This window comes from Aegilops tauschii, chromosome 7 (assembly GCF_002575655.3).
Source record: "Aegilops tauschii subsp. strangulata cultivar AL8/78 chromosome 7, Aet v6.0, whole genome shotgun sequence".
NCBI lineage: Eukaryota > Viridiplantae > Streptophyta > Magnoliopsida > Poales > Poaceae > Aegilops > Aegilops tauschii.
The window spans coordinates 439429719-439450441 of NC_053041.3; the positions used below are offsets into that span (position 1 = coordinate 439429719).

The 20723-nt window shown below is 46.2% G+C and overlaps 2 protein-coding genes across 2 annotated transcripts; both read left to right on the top strand.

Annotated features, from left to right (window-relative positions):
- The first annotated feature begins 4941 nt into the window (after nt 1-4941).
- Nucleotides 4942-5919, top strand: LOC109735909 (uncharacterized). The gene has a single exon (XM_020295110.1). The coding sequence runs from the start codon at nt 4942-4944 to the stop codon at nt 5917-5919; it is 978 nt and encodes a 325-aa protein (XP_020150699.1).
- A 1170-nt stretch (nt 5920-7089) lies between these two features.
- On the top strand, nt 7090-20100 carry LOC109735905 (probable Ufm1-specific protease). Its single transcript, XM_020295107.4, has 13 exons — nt 7090-7368; nt 7469-7819; nt 8330-8583; nt 9705-9798; nt 11992-12167; nt 13636-13726; nt 13833-13955; nt 14056-14103; nt 14197-14273; nt 16250-16338; nt 16467-16578; nt 17442-17544; nt 19707-20100. The coding sequence occupies exons 1-13, from the start codon at nt 7158-7160 to the stop codon at nt 19934-19936; spliced, it is 1959 nt and encodes a 652-aa protein (XP_020150696.1). The 5' UTR covers nt 7090-7157; the 3' UTR covers nt 19937-20100.
- The last annotated feature ends 623 nt before the right edge of the window (nt 20101-20723 follow it).

A 20723-nucleotide genomic window follows, 5' to 3' on the forward strand; every position in this document is an offset into this window, starting at 1 on the left:
CGAACGAGACCGACTGCGGCGGGTGAAAAAATTACATAATTAAAAACTTCTTTCGAATACGAATTCACTGATATAATTTTTGCTCCCGCCGCAATCGGTCTTGGTAGTTAAATTTACGGTCAAAGTTGAAGCACGGAGATAGAGAAAGCACTACATTGTGGAATGGAGGGAGTATGAGTCAGTAGCCTAATCAATGGCAATGAGAACACAATTTTGGGGGTTTTAAGAAGTTAAAAACAAGAAAGTATTGCAACAACTTAGCTGACCATTAGGATATATATAAGATGGAGAACTTATGATCGATATTGTGCAAGGAGTAGGGATTGCCATGCAACTAGGATGCACATAGAGCTATATATGAATGAAAGCTCTTCTATGGACTAATGGGGTGCATCCAACTTGTTTGCTCACGAAGACCTGAAGCTCATTTAAGGAGGCCCACCATTAAAATATACAAACCAAGTTCTATAATGTTAAGTCCCCACTAGTATATATGACAATGAAACTCGTGAACTCTCAACTATGACATGCATCAAACTGCGCTATTTTGAAGCACTTATTTTGCTTCCTATGCTTGGTGCTACTTCGAAGCACTTTATATTTTTCTATTTTGAACACGTAGTGCTACTTTGAAGGACTTCACACGTGTACTCTAAAAAGATAATGGTGTTGCTCCTGACTCATACTTGGTGAGACCAACAACGGCAAACACCCGACCACAGTTGTGCGGTCAGGGTGGTCCTCGGCATCAAAGATGAGGGGCGTGCTGGACCACTTCAGTGGCTTCTGAGCGTCGAACGAGGGCTCCGCTGCTGTGATCTCACGCGCCCACTGTTTGAGCTGGCGGTGAGAAGTATGCAGCGAGGCGCCACCATCGACGCACATGGCCTCCGTAGCCTTCTGGAACTCATGCTCGCCGGACTCGTCGTCCTCGTCATGATCATCGTCTTCCTGCTTCTTGTCACGGCCCCGAGCGGGCCTCTCTTGCTGGTTATCCTTGCCGCGGCGGCCTCCTTGGTCGCCACGCTTCTTGCCGGATCCTTCGACACCATCCTGACCCTTCTCCTTGTCCCGCCTCTCATACTCGGCCTTTTGCTTTTCGACAAGCAGCTCGACCTGTCGGCAGTTCTGGAGGTCGTGGCCCTTGGTATGGTGGATCTTGCAATACTGCTTATCGGAGCCTCCTGGCTTGTCGGTAGCCGCCAAGGCCCGGCAAGCGGCGCACCCGGCAATCTCCTTGCCGGGGTCGTCTGCCTTGGCCTTCTTGGCAGTGCCGGTGTCGTCGGATCCCTCGACGGCAAGCACGACCTTGCCCTTGCGTTTCCTGTTGCGACGCCGACCCTTCTTCGTCAGGGCGGTGGTGTCTTCGTCAGTAGAGTCGGTTTCCACGCTGGCGTCCTCGCCGGGGTACTTCCTTCCCTCTTCAGCCCGGGCGCACCTATCGGCCAGAACATAAAGTTCGGCCACATCCTTAACCTTGTTCATCGCCAGCTCGTCACGCATCTTGCGGTTGCGCATGTTCTGATGGAACGCGCTAATCACGTCGGCAGGATGAACATCGGGGATGTTGTACTGCACCCGGCTGAACCTCTGTATGTACTTGCGCAGGGTTTCCCCTTCCTTCTGGGGAATGATATGCAAATCACTGGCCTGGCCATGAGCTTGGTGGCCTCCGGTGAAGGCACCAACGAACTCATGGCACAGATCCGACCAAGAAGAAATGGAATCCGCCGGCAAGTGCATCAACCAAGACATGACGTTGGGCTTCAGTGCCAACGGGAAGTAATTGGCAAGCACCTTGTCGTCGCGAGCTCCAGCAGCTTGCATCGCGATGGTGTAGATGCTGAGGAACTCTGACGGATGGGTCTTGCCGTTGTACTTCTCGCCGACGTCGGGCTTGAACGTGCGGTGGGACGGCCATTGGAACTGCCGCAGCTCACGGGTAAAGGCCGGGCAACCCACCTCGTAAGGTAGGCCGCCGGAGCCCCCCGGTGCTGGGTGGTCCATAGCGGGTCCTGCTCGCTTATCCGACTGGTGGCGTGTATCGCGCCAGCGCTCGACGGTGGTTCGAGCGTCTTCATGGGCTCGTTCTCGAAGAACTTGGTGTTGGTCACGGTGGGTCCGTGGGTCGGACGACGCTACGGAAATGTTATCACAAGCGTCATCACGACGGACCGGTACCGGCGGCAACTGGCGCGGGGGAGGAGAGTGCACTGTGGCTGGAGCTCCCCCGGTCCTTCCACAGCTGGCATGTGGTGGCTCGACGGAGCGCCGGCCCGAGGGCCCCGCCGGTCGCGGATCATCTTTGTTGGCGACGGCGACGAGGCTCCGGATGGTGGCCCTCCATTCGTCAAGCTTCTTCGCGGTAGGAGGGAAGTCGAGGAGTAGCTGCACGCGCGCCAAAGCTTCCGCTGGCGTGGGTGGTGGCGAAAGCTGCGTGGACCGTGGCGCGCTTCGACTTCTAACCACGTTAGAAGGAGCTCTATCACGGCCCAACGGCTGCGTGCCATTTTTGCCAGCACTTCGGCGGGCATGCTGGCCTCCTTCGTCCCGCAGATGATGCACAGGGCTCTTCCCACGGCGGTGTCCAGGGTCACCGGCGTGGTGACGTTGCTCGTTGCGCACACCGTGGGAAGAGCGCGCCGTGGGCGCCGGCGTAGGCGTCTTGGAGGTTGCTGCGCCACCCGTAGGGGGCACATCGACACCCCTGGAGGGCCCCGCGGTGCCTGCGGGGGGCCCAGCCCCGTCTTTGGATTTGGCGGTCTGCGGCCCGTCGTCTGGCGCACGAACGATGCCGCTCGCTAGACTCTGACTGCCAGAGCGATGCTGGTGCTCGCGGGCCGCGGCTCGGGTTCTGTCCGCGACCGGCCCACTGCTCGCCCGCACTGGCATGGGCCATTCGTCTCCCGACGAGCCGATCGCTGTGATCGTCTTCTTCTTGGGAGCCATGGCGATCAAGAACTGCTAGGCTAACTGCTAGACCAGATTCTCACAACCGCCCCCCTACCTGGCGCGCCAAAGATGTCGGGGGAAACGACACCTATGGGATCACTGAAATCCCTTCTACGGTTGGCAGGCACGAGTTGTGCAAAGAGCAGGTCTGACAGGAAGCACACGGGTCGTTTACCCAGGTTCGGGCCGCGAAGATGCGTAATACCCTAGTCCTGCTTTGGTGGATGTATTGAGTGTTCTTGCGCTCTCGAACTAGCTACGGTGGTTGCGTGGTTCCAAAAAGCCGAATCCTTCTCCTGGTCGCCTCGGGCCTCCTTTTATAGAAAAAAAGGGTTGCCACGGTGGCACACAGGAGGTGGAAAGGTGTACAGTGCGCGAGCTTATCACCCGACATTACGGGACAAAGCGCATTAAATGCGCTACTTAGGTGTCCATTAGCTTTATCGGGGACGGGAACGAGGCCCGTCCCGTCCGTCGCTGCTCCGCCTCGCTTTGACACGCGCCCAGGCCAGTGATGTGTGCAACGCCATGTAGGCAGGCATGCTGCTGAGGTGGCGCGGTGGCAAGGCCTTCACGAAGATCTGCATGCCACCACGCAGGTGCTTGCTGAGTTGGCCTGGAAGCCGCATGTTGCCACGCAGGTGCCTGCTCAACTGGTTGGGCTAGCAGCTGCATGCTAACGGTGGCGGAGCCTTGGTTGGTGCGGGCCTGGTAGTGGCCCCGCTGATGTCCTCGGCAAGGGTCTTGCCGGGGGCCTGGCAAGGGTCTTGCCGTGGCGTTGCAGTCGTCCCCGGCAAGGCGCTTGCCGGGGGTCTTGTGGATTTCCTCGGCCAGGATCCTGCCGAGGGTCGCCGTCTTCGGGTCCTCATCTGATTTCACATGTTTATGATCTTGACGAAGATCTGCATGCCACCACAGAGGCGCCTCCCGAGCCTTGGTTCCAATGTAGTTGGTTGGGTTGGAACCCGTGGGCTCAAGGGTGGCTTGCTCCGCTGGCATCGGGTAGGCTGCCCCGGCAAGGCTCTTGCCGGGGCTGCAGAGGCTGTCTCGGCAAGGATCTTGCCGAGGGAGTCTTCCTCGCCCTCTTGCCCTCCTGTGTTTCTGGTCTTGGCGTTGCCTTGGTTGTCTTGTGCTTCGGCTTCTCTCGGGCTTCCCTCCTCTGCCCTGCTAAATGTGGCCGCGGCACGTGGCTCTGACTGCCCGTGCACAAGTAAAGGGGTCAAAAGGAGAGCCCCTACTTTTGTACACCGACACCTAATCAACCCAATAAGTGCCTCATGGCATTACTAGAGCACAGTACAACAAGTAAAGTATCACATGTGGGAGGATCGTGGTAGGTTGAAGATCATTGTTTGACCCCGGCCGCATCAAAGTCTCTAGTCTATGATGGCTGCATGCAAACAAGACTTTGCATTCTCAGCTTCTCATTAGAGTCCCCAACTTTTATTATTACGTGAAAGAAACACAAGGTTTTTCTAAACATTGAGCACATTATCCTATCTCCAAATAGCAATAGCTACCTTAGATACAAATCCACAGTGATAAGAAAGTCTTAAAACCAAAGCCAAAAATCCATAACTATTCAAGCACACTCTACTTGGGTGTTCTTATCATGTTAATTACCATCCCAATTCTGCAAGACTTAAAGTCCAATACTAAACCCAAGACAATAAGCTCAAGATATATTATAAAAACATGTACCAGCAAAATCCTAAAACTTTCTAACAAAATGTAAGTGAAGCACATAAAAGTTATAACCACAACACATCACTTATATTACTCTAATAGATTTAAGTGAAGCACAAAGAGTAAATAACAAAGCCAAGATCGATCTCTCTCTCTCTCTCCCATATTGATGCAAATGACTAGATGTGATGATTACATTTATTCAAAAAAAAAAAATATTGGTCCAAGAAAATACAGACAAAGCAATACTAAAAAATAGTGGTTCAAAGGGGATCATACATTGGTTGTTGATCAAGAACAGGGATGCCTTGGGAACCCCCAAGCTTTGCCTTTTGGGTCTTCTTAGAATTAAAGTGGTGCGGAGCCTCGCATGGATGGCTCGTTGCGTCAGATGAACTCTCCAACCTTGTGCTCTACCACCCCTTCAACTTCGCCACGATCCCTCTCCCGCCTATTACCGATTTAGAGTGCGTCAAGGGAGTCTACGACAGTGATGGAAGCATCGTGGGCTATCGTTATGGAAAACGCCATGAATATGAGCCTAATCAGCCCGGGGCACAAGGCCTCGGCACATGGTTCTACCAGAAGGTGGTCTTGTCATGCAATCCATCTCGCGGTGGTGACTACACTGCCGTGGCCATCCACTACTACGATGGTAACTGGATTTCCTTCACAAGAGCAAGAGAGAGCCGTTGGCGACTCGCCGCAGCTCCGGCCGACCGGAGCGATGACCGGTACGCCGATTGCGTCTACCACGACGGGAGATTCTACACGGTGACATTGCATGGGGTGCTCGAGGCATGGGACCTCTGCGGTCCACAAGAACCAAGCAAAGAGGTGATCATCAACGGGGACAGGAGATACAGGGGGATTCATACCAGGTTTCTGGTGTCCACGCCCTGCGGCGGCCTCTTGCAGATACGGACTCTTGAACGCATTCGTCGTCCCGGAAAAATCGAGGTGGAGGTGCTTCAAGTCGACGTCCAAGAATGCAAACTGGTCAGCTTGTCTTCTTCAACGGCCTTGCGGGATCACGCGGTGTTTGTCGGGCTGAATCATTCGGCTTGTCTGCCTGTCAGGGAGTTTCCGGAGCTCAGGCCCAACTGTGTCTACTTCACCACACCTCGGCTGATACACCATGACAATTTCGGTCTTCCGGGCTGGAGAGGTGTGGGGATTTACGACTTGGAAAATCATACGTTTGAGTACGTTTTCCCCAGCTTTGGACCGGACTATGGTGGATTGTGGCCCTCTGAACTTTGGTACGTTCCGAATCGTTGAAGGACGAGAATATGAGATGGATGGTTTTTGCTTCAAGTTGTGAACTCGCTGATTTGTAACATCCTGCTTCGGCAAACGAAGCTGGGCGTCAGTTAGCTAGAAAAGCAGGACCAGGAGCATCTATGTGTCCTTTGAGTTTCCAAATCTCAAGATTCAACTTGTCGTATGGCTTTTTCTTTCTCTTCTTTGCTCGATCATGACCGGCTATTCCGCTCAAATCCAAAATCTGAAGATTCATGGTATTATCTGTTGATTGGTTGCGCTGACATGCATGTGCTCAGCTCATAGTTGTTATTAAACTAGTATTTGTCTGAAAATATTACGGTTTTCAGTTCCAGGTGCTCCCTCTGGATTTCATTTTTTTTATGTTATACTGCACGTGTTTTGGTGATATTGATTTTTTTCCGTTTTCGCCTATTTGGTTTTCACCTGCTTTTTTAAGCACAATTATGCTTCTTGAAAAAGGAAAAAAAATGTACTTCTACGACAAGTACAAATTGACTTTCTCGAGAAGAAAAAAAAAATGCTTCCACAAGGAGCATGGATTTGCTTCTCGAAAAAAATATGCTTCCACGATAAACACAGTGCCCAGGAGAAGGAAAAATAATATCTAAGAAGCACATATTTGCTTTCGCGTTCTTCTCAGTAAGATGTGCTTCCACGATAAATATAGACGAGAAGGAGAGTTGTGCTTCTCGAAAAGGGGGAAAAGGTGAAAAATCACAACCGCGCTTTCCGGCTCCGGGTTTTTTTATTCCGTTTTCTTTCAATACTCATCTTTTTATTGCCGGTTTTTACTGTTTTTTAGGATTTTGTTTTTTTGGTATTCCTTTTTTGTTTCTGATTTTTGTTGTTTCCATTTTTCCTCGGATTTTCGTGAAAAACATTCATTGAAATTTATTAACATGAGATCTTGTTTCAAAGATCTCAAAATGAGAAATTCAACGATGAAAACAGTTCAGGATTTGGATGCGCGGTTCAACAGATAAAATGTTATGAATAAATAAGCCTACGGAAAAAAAACTCACAGGTTGCCTGCGTGGGAAGTGATCTTGATTTCCGCTTTTCGTTGGCCCGGGAAACAAACCGCGTCGGGTTCTCCCTGGGGATTGGGCCCCAACCCCGGCCCAACTGCAGAAGGCCTAAATGGGTCTTGCCCAGTGCTCATGCGAGCATAGATCCCGTAAAAAAAAAGCGAAGCCTAGACACCGGCGTTTCCATCCTCCCGATCGCCGCCGATGGAAAACGCCGCCGATGGTTCGCGCCGCTCGCCGTCGCTCCGTCTCCTCTGTCCTAAGAAGTCCATCCTCTCCTCTCCCTTACCATCCCTCCTCTGGCTCGTCGGCTCCCCTCGCTTCCTCCAGCCCGTCACCGTCGCTGCCGCCCTCCGCTGCCTCCGCTTCCTGTCTGACGACGGCCCGTTCTCCCCCGATCTTCCCCACGAAGCAGGCAAGTCTCTCACCCACCCCCTAACTTCGAGCTCTCGATCCTCCGCAGCTAGCCCCACTCATGGTCTTCCTCACCTGACAATCTCTGGTGTTGCGTGCAGACGAAATCCGTGGACTGCTCGTGAGGGGATTCGACATCGTGGGGGGCCTGTTCGTCGGGAGCGCGAATTTCGAGTCCGATGCCAGCAGACCGCTGGAACTGGCTGGGGAGCTGAGGCAGCGGTTGTTCGGCGAAAGGGCGAGCCATGGCATGGTTGGAGGCTGCGTGGATGCGTCCACCGGGGACATTCGGTTTCTTGTTTCGGAGAGTGAGGGGTCAGAAGTGGTGGAAGGGCAGGAGGTTCTGTGGGGGGATGAGCCGGGGAGGTCGCTGCTGGAGAAGGGCTGCCTTCTGCGCTGCGAGCTGCAGCTGCAGCTGCCACTCTATCTTCCTTCGGATGAGACGATGTCTGGTAAGTGCCCCTCTCTCTTCTTCAGCTGTAAATGTCAAATTGCCGTCCTTCTGAATTTTCATTGTCCAAGTCTTTAGCTTAATTTTGCATGTGTCGAGTGTGAAGCCATATATCTGAAGTATGCAATGCTTTCGTGTATAAAATTGTTCATTAGTGCTTATTATGCTTTGGTTTCACATGGTTGAGTGTTGAAAAGTGAACTTTGCCGTACTTAAATATCATGCTAGTATACCAAATTGTTTATATACCAAATTTGTAAACAAAACAATTGTTTATATACCAAATTGTTTGTGATTTCTTGGGCCTGGCGAATGTGCACTCGCAGACAAAATGATACAAACATGTGTAGAGAGATTTTTTAAGGCATAATAATCATGTTTGCAGCACTTCTCCCAATTTTTATTGAAATCATATTTTCTTATAAAGCAAAAGGGAACTTGTAGCAAGAACTATAAATCGTTCTCTACTGAACGGAAGGCAGAATTCTTTACTATCTCTTACCTTTTGTAGGCATTGAAGCGAGGTTTTCTTCACTCATTGAATCTACAGCTGCTAACCTCAGAGGTCCTCATGTTTCTTACCTAGTTGAAGGCCCGACTGCAACATTTGACGAATCACACCATTCAGTTATCTTACATGGCAATAATTTGAATTCTGTTTCCCAACTACCCATCAACACAAACACAAACAAGTGCAGTGCCAAAATCGTATCCTGTTCAGAATTCTTACCGACAAAGAGGCATGACCTCTCCTCAATAAGGGAGGTACGCTGTACTAAGCTAAACTTGCTATGCTTGTTTTGTAGTTCTAATGACCAATGTCAATTGTGAGACATTGTCATCTTCGGTCACTTGCCTCTCTTGCTTCTGTTATCCAGTCATGAAATTCAGTATACCTATCTTTAATATTTTGGGAATCACATATTTCATGGAAATCTGTTTTCAGTTTTATGGATGACTGCTTAGTAGAACTAAAACCGAGTACATGATGTGCGGTTTCAGTACTACTAGGTGTGAGGAGGAGGAGGTTAGCCTTGATGGCCAGGTGGTACCTTAGAAGGACACCTTTCGGTATTTGGGGTCAATGCTGCAGGAGGATGGGGGTATTGATGAAGATGTGAACCATTGAATCAAAGCCGGATGGATGAAGTGGCGCCAAGCTTCTGGCATTCTCTGTGACAAGAGAGTGCCACAAAAGCTAAAAGGCAAGTTCTACAGGACGGCGGCTCGACCCGCAATGTTGTATGGCGCTGAGTGTTGGCCGACTAAAAGGCGACATGTTCAACAGTTAGGTGTGGTGGAGATGCGCATGTTGAGATGGATGTGTGGCCACATGAGGAAGGATCGAGTCCGGAATGATGATATACGAGATAGAGTTGGGGTAGCACCAATTGAAGAGAAGCTTGTCCAACATTGTCTGAGATGGTTTGGGCATATTCAGCGCAGGCCTCCAGAAGCTCCAGTGCATAGTGGACGGCTAAAGCGTGCGGAGAATGTCAAGAGAGGGCGGGGTAGACCGAATTTGACATGGGAGGAGTCCGTTAAGAGAGACCTGAAGGATTGGAGTATCACCAAAGAGCTAGCATTGGACAGGGGTGCGTGGAAGCTTGCTATCCATGTGCCAGAGCCATGAGTTGGTTGCGAGATCTTATGGGTTTCACCTCTAGCCTACCCCAACTTGTTTGGGACTAAAGGCTTTGTTGTTGTTGTTGTTGTTTGAAAATATAAACTGTATGAAGGTTGAAGGACTATATGGAAAGTCGTATGGCGTCTGCTGAATGGAGATGCCTTTAATTCTGAATTTGTATAGTGTGACGATGTTGATTTATATTTCTATATCATGTGACAATCTTTAATCGCAATTCTCTGAATTTCTTATTTGCTAGAATGCAGATGCAATTCAGATAACTGTCCTATCCAACCAATCATTGAACATCTCAAAGGCTGGCTCCACTGTCCCTATGTTAAAGTACTTTCCAGGTAACTATTTTCTTATAAAAATATTCTGCTTCTCGTAAAATAAAACTTGCGCTCTTTTGCTCCCGTTTTTATAGTGAACTGCGCAATGGCTGTAGGAAAGCAATGCCTTTCGATGATCTGTAAACCGGTGGCTGCACTACCGTTTTTATGGCTTCGTAGCAACGTACATGCATTGTGCTAGTATAGTATATTCACAGTATATGAGTATATTTAGAGTAACAAAGTAATATATATAGTATCGCACCGTAGCATATGAAACGTGGGTTTAAGGTGACAAAGTAATATATATAGTATCGCACCGTAGCATATGAAACGTGGGTTTAAGTACACCTTACACCCGGTAGTAGAAAGTATTTTCCCTAAATATACTATGTAATATATGAGACGTCGGTCACTACACCTTACATCTTCAACACGGCCGTGGATCTATTATACAACCATCCCTTGAGTTATAGAATACCTATTCTACAACCACCATCCTGTGAAAATAGCCTGACCCCTGAACCTCCACTGCCCACCGCACCATCCTCCTGCGCCACCCCTTTGCTTCCCTCCCGTGTGCTGCCGATCTACTACTGTACCACTCTTCCTGATGTGACGGTGGCCCGATCTTTCGATGAGAGTGGGGATAATTATCGATTTGGTGGATTTTGACCTTGAAGATCCGGCTATACCGTACCCGACGATACGCCTCGACAATCGCTAAACCAATCTCCGATGGTTATTGACCTTGCCGTAGGCACGATCAACCTGAACAACGAGGTTCGAGTTCCTGCAAGCAATCGAAGAACTGGCAAGAACAAAGGTGAATTGCAATCTGAAATTGCGGATGAAAAATTAAGCACACGAACTAGATCAAAAGTTGGGGTTCCACTGTGGATCTGACAAGGCGGTAGTCCTACACGTCTCGTAGATGCGAAATTGTAGCGATGGCTAGACAATACAATAAAACCCGACTCTAAACCCTAACCTAGACTAGCTATTTATTAAAAGGCAATGATGCGGTCGAAACGTTTCGCTACTGCTTCCGGTCGAAGGCGGTATGTGTTGTCCACGAATCGGACTGCGCGTCGTACGTAGCTGGCCTTCCTGGAAGTTGCGCCAAGCACCTGGTGGCGTGGCCGAAAGCCAGAGGCCCACCCACGTGGTGATGTTGGCCCGTTAATCCAAGTCCCTTGGTGCACTTCATGCATGTACATGGATGGGACGTGACATGCATGCAAGAATGTTGCTCCATTTGATCTGAATGCACACTGTCTTCATCTTTTATCTCTCCTTTATTCCTAAGTACAAGTAAATCCGAATATGAGCGTAATATTATATCCTCATTAGCCAGATCATATTTATAAAGGAACGATAGTACCTGGCCATTTATTTGTCTCGCGCGCGCTCTAGTTATAGGTCCGGATGGCATAACTGATGTAGGAGTGGCGACAGGTGTAACTGCGGCAGAGATGTCCTCATCACTTCCCAATCCTCTCGCACGCTGCTGGTACACTTCCTCTCTGCCCTTCTCCATCCACCCGCGCCCACCTCCTTGCTGCCGCACCGCCCCTCCCCTTTCTCGGTGCCCCCCCCCCCCCCCCCCCCCCCCCCCACCCTGCAGTCTGGTCGCTGCCCTGAGCTCCAGCCCCGGCATCATCTTCCAGCATTGGCATCACCAGGTGAGAGGTCGCGCACCACCGTGAACTACCATCCTCTGTTGCCGCCCCTCCTCTAGCTCCGCCAGCACGCTGGCTCCCACTCCCGTCTCCTGCTGCAGTTCGCTGCATCTACGGACAGATGACCATTCGGCGAGACAATTCACTATGTTAAGCGAAAAAGGGAGTCCACTGCAAACTGGTGTAGTTCGCGATATAAAATATAAGTTTGCTCTTCAGACCACAGCGGTTCACTATCTGAACTGCAGCAGCCCGCTGTATAAAAATAGAAAACAGAAGTTCACTTTGTCCATGCAGAAAGTTTACGTTTTGTTGGGAAGTCCACTTTTTCAGTCGGCAATTCCATTTTTCGGTCTGGGGATGGTACACACATTGCCTGGTATTTCACATATTCACTCTAGGAAGTTCACTCTGCCGTGTACAAGTATTGTACAACAGGTCGCAGAACACATGGAGTGCATTTCTTTTCCCCCTTCATTTTTTAATCACTTTTCACTTTCCTCACTGAAAGTATTTTCATATTTTATATCAGCACCAGCACCAGCTAGCCTGAGAGTAATCGACCTGAAGCTAGATATATTATGCTACAGTTCTATGGATCTTCCTGTAGCTGTTGCTGTATCTGAGCTAGTTATTCCGGGATTAGCTGATCAGCTAAGCATTATGAAGAAGGCTATCGTCTCAGAGCTCTTAACTCAACAGCCTCAGGTATGTGACTCATAAGTCCTCTGATTGCCATGATGTCATCACTAAATCGATTAGTATATGCACATGTAAGGGCAATGGATACCTACCATTTTACTACAAACTACAAATGAACAACATGAAATGTTGGAGGTGCCACTTCAGCATGCTGCCAAGTATTGCCATAGGGATGTATAAGGTCACCAACTCTAACTCTAATAGATTATTATTTGTTTTGAACACTTTAAAAACTTAATAATTCAGATAAAAGTAAAAAAAGGGCTAGTTAGGTCCAAAATCTCAAGATATGATATGAAAAGTGGCAGCATGTTATGGAGTTGCAAAGGTTCTTTACAACATACCGAAAGCTATATCGAAACTACAAGTGGGAGTTTTAGAAACTTAGAATCAAGAGGTAATAGTAATCTTAGAAAAAGAGGTTGTAAATATGAATTCTCTGGTCACATCCCCAATTCTGCAAGGTGACAGCTGCTTAAATGTTGTCTTCTTGCCCTTGTTACTGAGAAAAGGAATCAAAACTTGAGCATCGATGCTTGAATAGTCCCTGGTTGGACTCTTGTGAGTTTTGGGGCATGTATGCACCTGTAAGAGCGTAGTAAGATTGAGCTCCAGATGGATGCTTGGTGGTGTGGCAAATGCTCCTTATTCTAAGGCCTTTTTATCAGCCATTGTGTCCTTGACTTCACTAGGTTCTAGATTATTCTTAGTTCATTTCTGAACTGAATATTATTGTGTGCTAATATTTAGTAGGTTGGCTGATGCACCAAGCACATAGCAGCAGCGAATCCTAGAGATCATCTTTTTAGGCAGAGATCACTTTAGTTTAGGATGCTAAGGGTAGGGTTTGTTAGGATGCAGAGGTTGTATTCCAAGTTTATAGTCAGTTCTCCCTGTTAAAGGGCACCATGTATGTACCTTGTTGCGAATGAGCAGTGGAATATGATTAGGCCCTGCCAGTAGGTAGATGAGGCCAAGTGTCCTTTATGGCTTTTACCCAACTTTAAAATGTCAATCCACACAATTATATCAGGTGCTATCAAGTTTTCACAATTATGTCGTGAAGAAATGTACATCATATGTGTCCTGTTGCCACACTTGCCAATGTAGTAAAAAGCAGTATGAAATTTGCAATTCACTACTTCTAATGCAATCGAAAAAGTAAAAAGAAATAACAATCAACCACTCCCTCCGTTCCATAATTCTTGTCGTGGTTTTAGTTTTGAACTAAAACCACGACAAGAATAGTTATGAACTAAAACCTCGACAAGAATTATGGAACGGAGGGAGTAACATATATCTCCGTGGATAGGGTAGTTCTCCAGTTCTGATATTTTGTTGTCGTAATTTCCATACAATAACATAATTTATTTGCATCACCATCCATGATTTTCTTGCTATTTAATATATATCTGATTGCGTGCAAAACGTTATGGAATTTTGTCTCTAACATCGTTTCTTTAATTTGTTGAAGCTTTGTCCGTACCATTTTGTTCCTCCTGGTTTGCTTATTCCTCTAACAGCTATATACGACACAAGATACGGGGAGATTGAGGAAAAGCAGAGTATGAAATTTGCTCTGATGCTTTGATGTATTTTGTAGTTCTTGTTTTAACTTAGCATGACAGTGTACTTGGGTGTATTATTACAGTTTGCATCATAAATTTGTAGGTGAACTGAGAAGAAATCTGCACTTCAGGCTTGGTCTGCCCTTGGATCGTCCTTTGTTACGGACTTCTAATGCACTAACTTTTGGTGCCATGGAAATGCGAGATAGAAGCTCATCTAAAAGTGGTATCAGTTATATTTTGTATTTTTCTTAGTTGTTCTGTTCCTTATCTTCCAGTTAGAAAATATTTTCCTGAATCCCACTGTGATCTATCATTGAGACCAGGTTCCTCATTGCTTCGAGATGTCCACAAAGAAATTCCATCTAGTGGTGGTTAGTAGTTGCATTAGTTCTTACTTTGAGAACATTAACAAATTTGCTGAATTTGTAAGGGGATAATGGTTTTTAATTTCATGTTTATTGCAGTATCTGGAGGAATCATGTCATTGATTGATGGTTCATATGAGTATTACCATTACCTACATGATGGTATTGATGACAATGTAATGTTTGTTTTTGTACTTCAGGATCTCTTTCTATTAATTCTTACCTCTCTTCTCGACAGTTTGTTTCATATATATGTGTTCTATTGCCTGATGTTCTACATATGTTAAATAATACCTAGGGTTTATTTGAGTATCTTGTTCAGTTCTTAGACAGCAGGTATAGATCCTTTACCTTCATAACAGATTATAGATTCCCACCCCATGGCTGGATGTTAGTTTCTGCATTTCTTTCGTCGGTGCTCGGAAGTCCTATCCCAGTAAGATGATAGACAATCACACCTGTCCATTTGATGGAATTAGATGCGACACATAAGCCTACTGCACAAGCAACGAGTATATTTTGCTTAGTCCGAATACATCTTATTTACCAAAAAAAATAAAACAGAACAATAAACTAGAAAAAAGGTTATCTGTTTTACATACAAAATGCAACTGTAAAGAGGTTTGAAATTCAAATATCTGATTTGAAATATACAAATATTTATTTATGGTGTTATCATATTCTTTGAAAATAGTACTCTTAGAGTAACTCCACTAGTGCATGTCACTTGCTCTAAAATCGTGCCACACAGGATTTCATGTGATCTGGAAGTGGTAGAGGAAAGGAGGAAGAGCCCTGCCTCCCATGCCAGCTCACCAACATATATGTTATCCTGGTTTTAGTAACAAGCTTAATGGAGAGGTTCTTATCATGGATGTGGCTGAACAATGAACATCATCCCCACATACTGACAAGCTTAGTAACAACCTATTGGAGGTTTTCTTAGTGTCCCCTTTTCAACTGTTGCTTGCCAAACTGTATACAACACGGCTTGCAATCTTCTCTAACCAACCTATTGTGTACCTTATCTGACTGCGGTAGCACCTATCCTTGCCCGTTTTTGCCTTTAAATTTGTAACCGAAACATACTTTACTTTAAAAACATTTGTCAGAGGATTTCCTGTTATAGGCTTTATTATATGCTTGGTTGGTGCCCCTTTCTTCAGCTGAGGAGGACATAGAGAATGGTATTTTATGAGTTGCATTTGGAAAGCTTCTACCTGAAATTGCTCTGCTAGTTCCACTTCCATGTTTTGGTTTTGTTAATAATTCTGTAGTAACATAGGTGTCTTCTGCCCATTCATGTAGAGCTATGATGAATTACTGAAGGGCACATTGTAGTTGGCATTTGCTTTAAGCCTTGCAACTGCATTGTTCGAATTCGGAAAATAGGTCAAAAGTTGCTTGCTGTAGCACTAAATCAAGTGTTGGTATTACAGGGTGGACTTTTTTTAATTACGCCTTCTGCTATAATAGCAATGCCTGGGGACTATGTTGTGTTTTGCTCGGGTACATTTAGGTAACATTGTGCATACTGCATGCCCGGAACAGAATGTGATGAGGAACAATAGATGAGGAAAATAAAAATAAAATCATATGTCAAATCTGTTTGGCTACTTCTAGATACTTCTGTTGTAGTCTAGTATTTCTTTTCTTTTCTCAACCTTAGCTACTGTTTTCTAGAGTCTTCTAGGTATGAGTAGAATGGTGAATCTTAAGTAATGTTTTCTGGAGTTTTCTAGCCATAAGTAGAAGCGAGACGTGAAGGCTTCCCAAAGTCCTATAAATACAGGTCCGCACCTCTAATTTGTAACCAGACTATGTACCCACCACCTATAATAGAACTTTTTATTCTTATTTAAGATCTTGGACTAGATCTTGTGCTCTAGGAGTTTAGGATTGAACTCCTGCTGCCATATCAGCCCTATCTCTGTCTCTAGAGCGATATCCAGCACAACACATTGAAGTTGTTCCTTCAACACTTGTGTTGTACACATTGTAATAGCAAGGTGGAGTTGCTCCTCCACAACTTTGTGCTGCTTCAGAATGCTACCCATTTTTGGTGTACCTCATTATATGGTTCAGCATGATTTTAAGTCTCAGTTTCTGTTGTGGCCAGTGCTGACAAGTCTTTGTTATCCTCCTTTTTCAGGGATGGGGATGTGCTTATCGTTCTCTACAAACAATCATGTCTTGGTACAGGCTACAACAGTATTCGTCTATAAATGTTCCTTCACACAGGTTTGGCAGACTAGATGTTATCATGCCTATTTTTCTACAATTGTTTAATAGTAACCTCTTTCTACAATGGTATAGCAGAAATTAAGATGCCAGGCTGATTAATATATTTGCTCCAACTTTCTAATCAGGGAGATCCAGCAAGTTCTTGTTGAAATTGGTGATAAGGATCCATCATTTATTGGATCTCGGGAATGGATTGGAGCGATAGAATTAAGCTTTGTGCTTGACAAACTTCTTGGTGTGAGTTTATATTTCTTTTGTGTTTGAGGAATAATTGTGCATGTTTGATGATGGTTTTCTTTTCTAAGAATGGCAATGGTTAGTTAGCAACTTAATGGCATCCTACTCCCAAACCCGAGCACCAGCATCTTAACATAAGCATCATCAACCCAGGGGTATGACCACATGGTCTCACAATGTTCATTGTTCGAAATACATTTTCGTGAATTGCTGGAGGACATGAATGCAGGGCTGTAGGTTGTATAAGTTCTAATATCACATCCTGAAGCTTGTTTGCAGTGTTGCCTGTAAACCTAGAAACAGTTTTGAGTTATATAACTCAAGCTTTTGAACATTTTTCATTTGTTACATGTTCTTGTGGTCCATTTTGCTCTGTGAATTCAGATGTTGTGTCTGATCCACAGAAAATTATTTTGGGAGAAACTGAATTTCGGAGTAGGTCATCCCCCCCCCCCCCCCCTCCCCCCGCCAAATATGTACCTTCAAGTCTTCCAGGTTTGTTGGTCCTAATCGTACTCGGTGTACAAACCAGTGGATAGCACTGGAAATGCCCTTGCCTTAGGGTGTGAACGATCTTGAGTTGGAGTTCTTGTGCATTTGTTCTATTTGATTGGAATAAAACAGTAAAAGCATCAAAATATCTTTTCACAAGGATTGGGACTTGATCCCAATATCTCTTGCACACAGGACTACACTAGCAATTTTTAGGAATACACGAGTGTGTAGTTGATGTGCTTTTGGATTATCATTAGTTGTGTTAATCTGAGAGGAGATAGTTAATTCAGTACACTCATGTGTCTTAGTCCTGTATCGATATCATACTATATGTTATTGTTTTGGCTTAACGGAATTCTGTCATGCAGGCTAGTTGCAAGATAATTAACGTGAGATCTGGTGATGAGCTTCCTGAGAAATGCAGAGAACTTGCGATACATTTTGAAACCCAGGGAACTCCTGTAATGATTGGTACGTACTTATGTTTGATGCTATTATTTACAGATGCAATAAGTTATTAAGTATTATAAATGAAAACCACGGTTCTCCATTCATCTCAAGTTGTTATAAACCCTTGAAACCTATTTTCATGGATGCTATCTTCCTGAGGATTTTGGGTCAATTAACCTCATTCTGTCTGGTGCATAAAGCATTTCAGATTCATCCTGACATTTCATACCTACTGCATATCTTGAGATCTTTTTAAAACTTTGTGCATATCTTGAGTTGGTTTGTGTCTGCTCCCAAAAGTCATCTTCTGTTCTGCTATCTTCATGGGAGGTTCGCATCTGCTCCCAAAACTCACCTTCTGTTCTGCTGCTATCTTCATGAGACTATCGGTCGCTGTCTTCTATGCGCCAGCTCTTTTTTTTTAAACTGAAAACTGCAGGGGAGGTCGCTGTCTTCTATTTCCATGCGCCAGCTCTTTTGATAGAACATGTTATATTTGTTACATTGAAAATGTTACAAACGAAAAATGTAACTTGTTACAAACGACATGGGAGATAGAACATTTGTTACATGTTCATGTTACATGAAAATAGAACATGTTACATTTTTCGTTTGTAACATTTTGATAGAGGTCGCTGTCTTCTATTTCCATGCGCCAGCTCTTCTTTTTTTAACTGAGTAACAATCTGCCTGAACTCATGGAACAAGTCAAAGGCTTGGGGCGATAAAGGCAGATGAAAGAGGTCAAAAAGCTCCTGGGAGTTGAGGACCTCATTGAAAGAAATAAGATGGTGGCAAAGGAGTGTATTTTCTTTGAAATTTGAAGTCCATGAGAGGAGAGTGCCAAGAATCACTCCAAAACCTTATGCATAACACGCATAGTGTATACAAGTACTAAATGTATGGAGTGTTATCATTTTTTTTTCGAGAAAACGCAAAAGCCTTGCGTTTCTTTTCATTGAAAAGGGGGAGGTTCAGTTACAGACATCTGAGGATGTGCGGATTACAGCAGGTGAATTAATGTACATCCCAGGTTTGGGGCAGCACAAGTCGGAGGCCAGGTGCCCCGGCTGCCGCCCATGAGCGGGGCCTCGTCCTGAATGCTATCTAGGAGCGTGTTAAGGGATGGCGTCGCATTGTCGAAGACGCAGCTGTTCCTGTGTTTCCAGACCATCCAAGGCACTAGCAGCGAGACAGATTTCAGGGCCTTGCGAAGGATCGGCGGCGTGTCTTCCTTGGCATGGTTCCACCAGTCCGTAAGCGACAGTTCCTGTGTTGGGATCGGGGCCGGTATGCGTAGCCAGGCCAGGGTCTCGTGCCATGCCTGACGGGCTAGGGGGCATTCCAGCAGCAGATGTCGCATAGTCTCCGGCTGCTGGCACATAGGAGGCAGCGGGGATGATGTTGAAGACCGTGGCGAGCCTGCCTCTCTGCCGTCCAGCAGCGGTCCTGGTTGGCTAACCAGTGGAAGAACTTGACTCGCGGCGGCGCCCAACACTTCCAGATTAGCTTCCAGGAGTGGCATCCCGTTGATCCATGGAAGGTGGCCGTGTAACAGGACTGCGCGGAATAGGTGCCGCTCACCGTCCATCTCCAGATCAACCTGTCCGGTGTGGTGGAGAGCTCGGTGCGCTGCATGATCTGCCAGAGCTGCAGATACTGACCAATCTCGTGGAGGCCGAGGTTGCCTTGGATGTCGCGTGCCCAGGAGTTGGCATTGAGTCCGTCCGCCACGGTTCTCATCGTCCGTCGTCGCTTGGGGATGCAGCCGTAGAGGTTAGGCATGAGCTCGCGCACGGATTGGCCACCTATCCATCGGTCCTCCCAGAGCAGGGCGGTCTGCTCATTCCCAATGTGTTATCATAGCTCATGGTTGCTTCAATATTCATTTTCAACTTGTGGCAATGTTTGTGCTGATTGACCAACAATAGCTGTGTTCCAAATGTGCGGTCATCTTGATGACAATCACTGTTTTATCATCTATTTCAGCCACCTACATTTTCTAGACCATCCATGCATAACACTTCCTGATAAGCAAGAAATGGCAATAAGATTAATCAAAATTGTGGCAGACACAGATAGATTAATCGAGTTGGATAATTCATGCAAAGTGGCTACACTTGGTTGCATAGATAAACCTATTCTTATACTGATCCTTTTATTATTGTCGGTAATGAATGCAGGTGGTGGAGTTTTGGCTTATACCCTTCTGGGAGTTGATTACAACGAAGCCAGCGGTGATTGTGCTTTTCTCATCCTCGATCCACACTACACTGGTGGTGATGACCTCAAGAAGATTGTTAATGGTGGATGGTGCGCGTGGAAGAAGTCTGTCGACAGCAAGGGTCGGAGCTTCTTCTTGAAGGACAAGTTCTACAACCTTCTTCTGCCACAAAGGCCCAATATGGTGTGAGAACCGGGTAATTTTAGTAGTGTTGATGTATGTAAGATCAAGCATTCTCATAGAGAGACTGGGTTGCGACTTACATTACAACAATAGGCGTTGGCCGAGTCCATAGATATTGTATTTCCAGCGTGAATAAATTTCCAGATATATCGTTATTGAGGCTGCATGAATCTCTTGTCTTTCACACATTCACATACTCCTATGTATGTCGCACACATTTTTTTACTGTTCATGTCAGCTGCATTTGAGGTCGGGAGCAGAAGAACACTTTTGTTCGTGTCGGGTCTTTCTCGTAATGCAATGACACACAGCTCTCATGCATGTTGAAGATTTTTTTTTATATACATAAAAAAGCTCCTCGCTCCATATAGCAATTTCGCAATACCCGATGGCCATTGACTAACTAGAGTTATCTGAGAACAAGTACGAGCCTCTGCAAGTGCCGAATGCGAGTTCTGACTTTCTCCTCGGAGCCCCACACGTCAAGCACCAGAGACTAGCCAGATGAAGGGACCTGTCCAGCTCATGTTTCTTGGGGTTGCCACCGGGAATTTCCTCGAGTTTGCGCCGGCACACAGAAAGCACACAGCTCATGCTTCTTGTGGTTGTCACTGGGAACTTCCCTGATTTTTCACTGGCCTGTGCCATCACTTCAAAGTACATGCATCTCCCAGTGCATATATACTTATATAACCAGAAAAGTACGCTAGAACGGGGAGGTTGACATTTTAGTTGAGAGCTGACTGAACCGAATGCAGTTTGACCTTCTCAGAATAAAATGCCCGGCTTAATC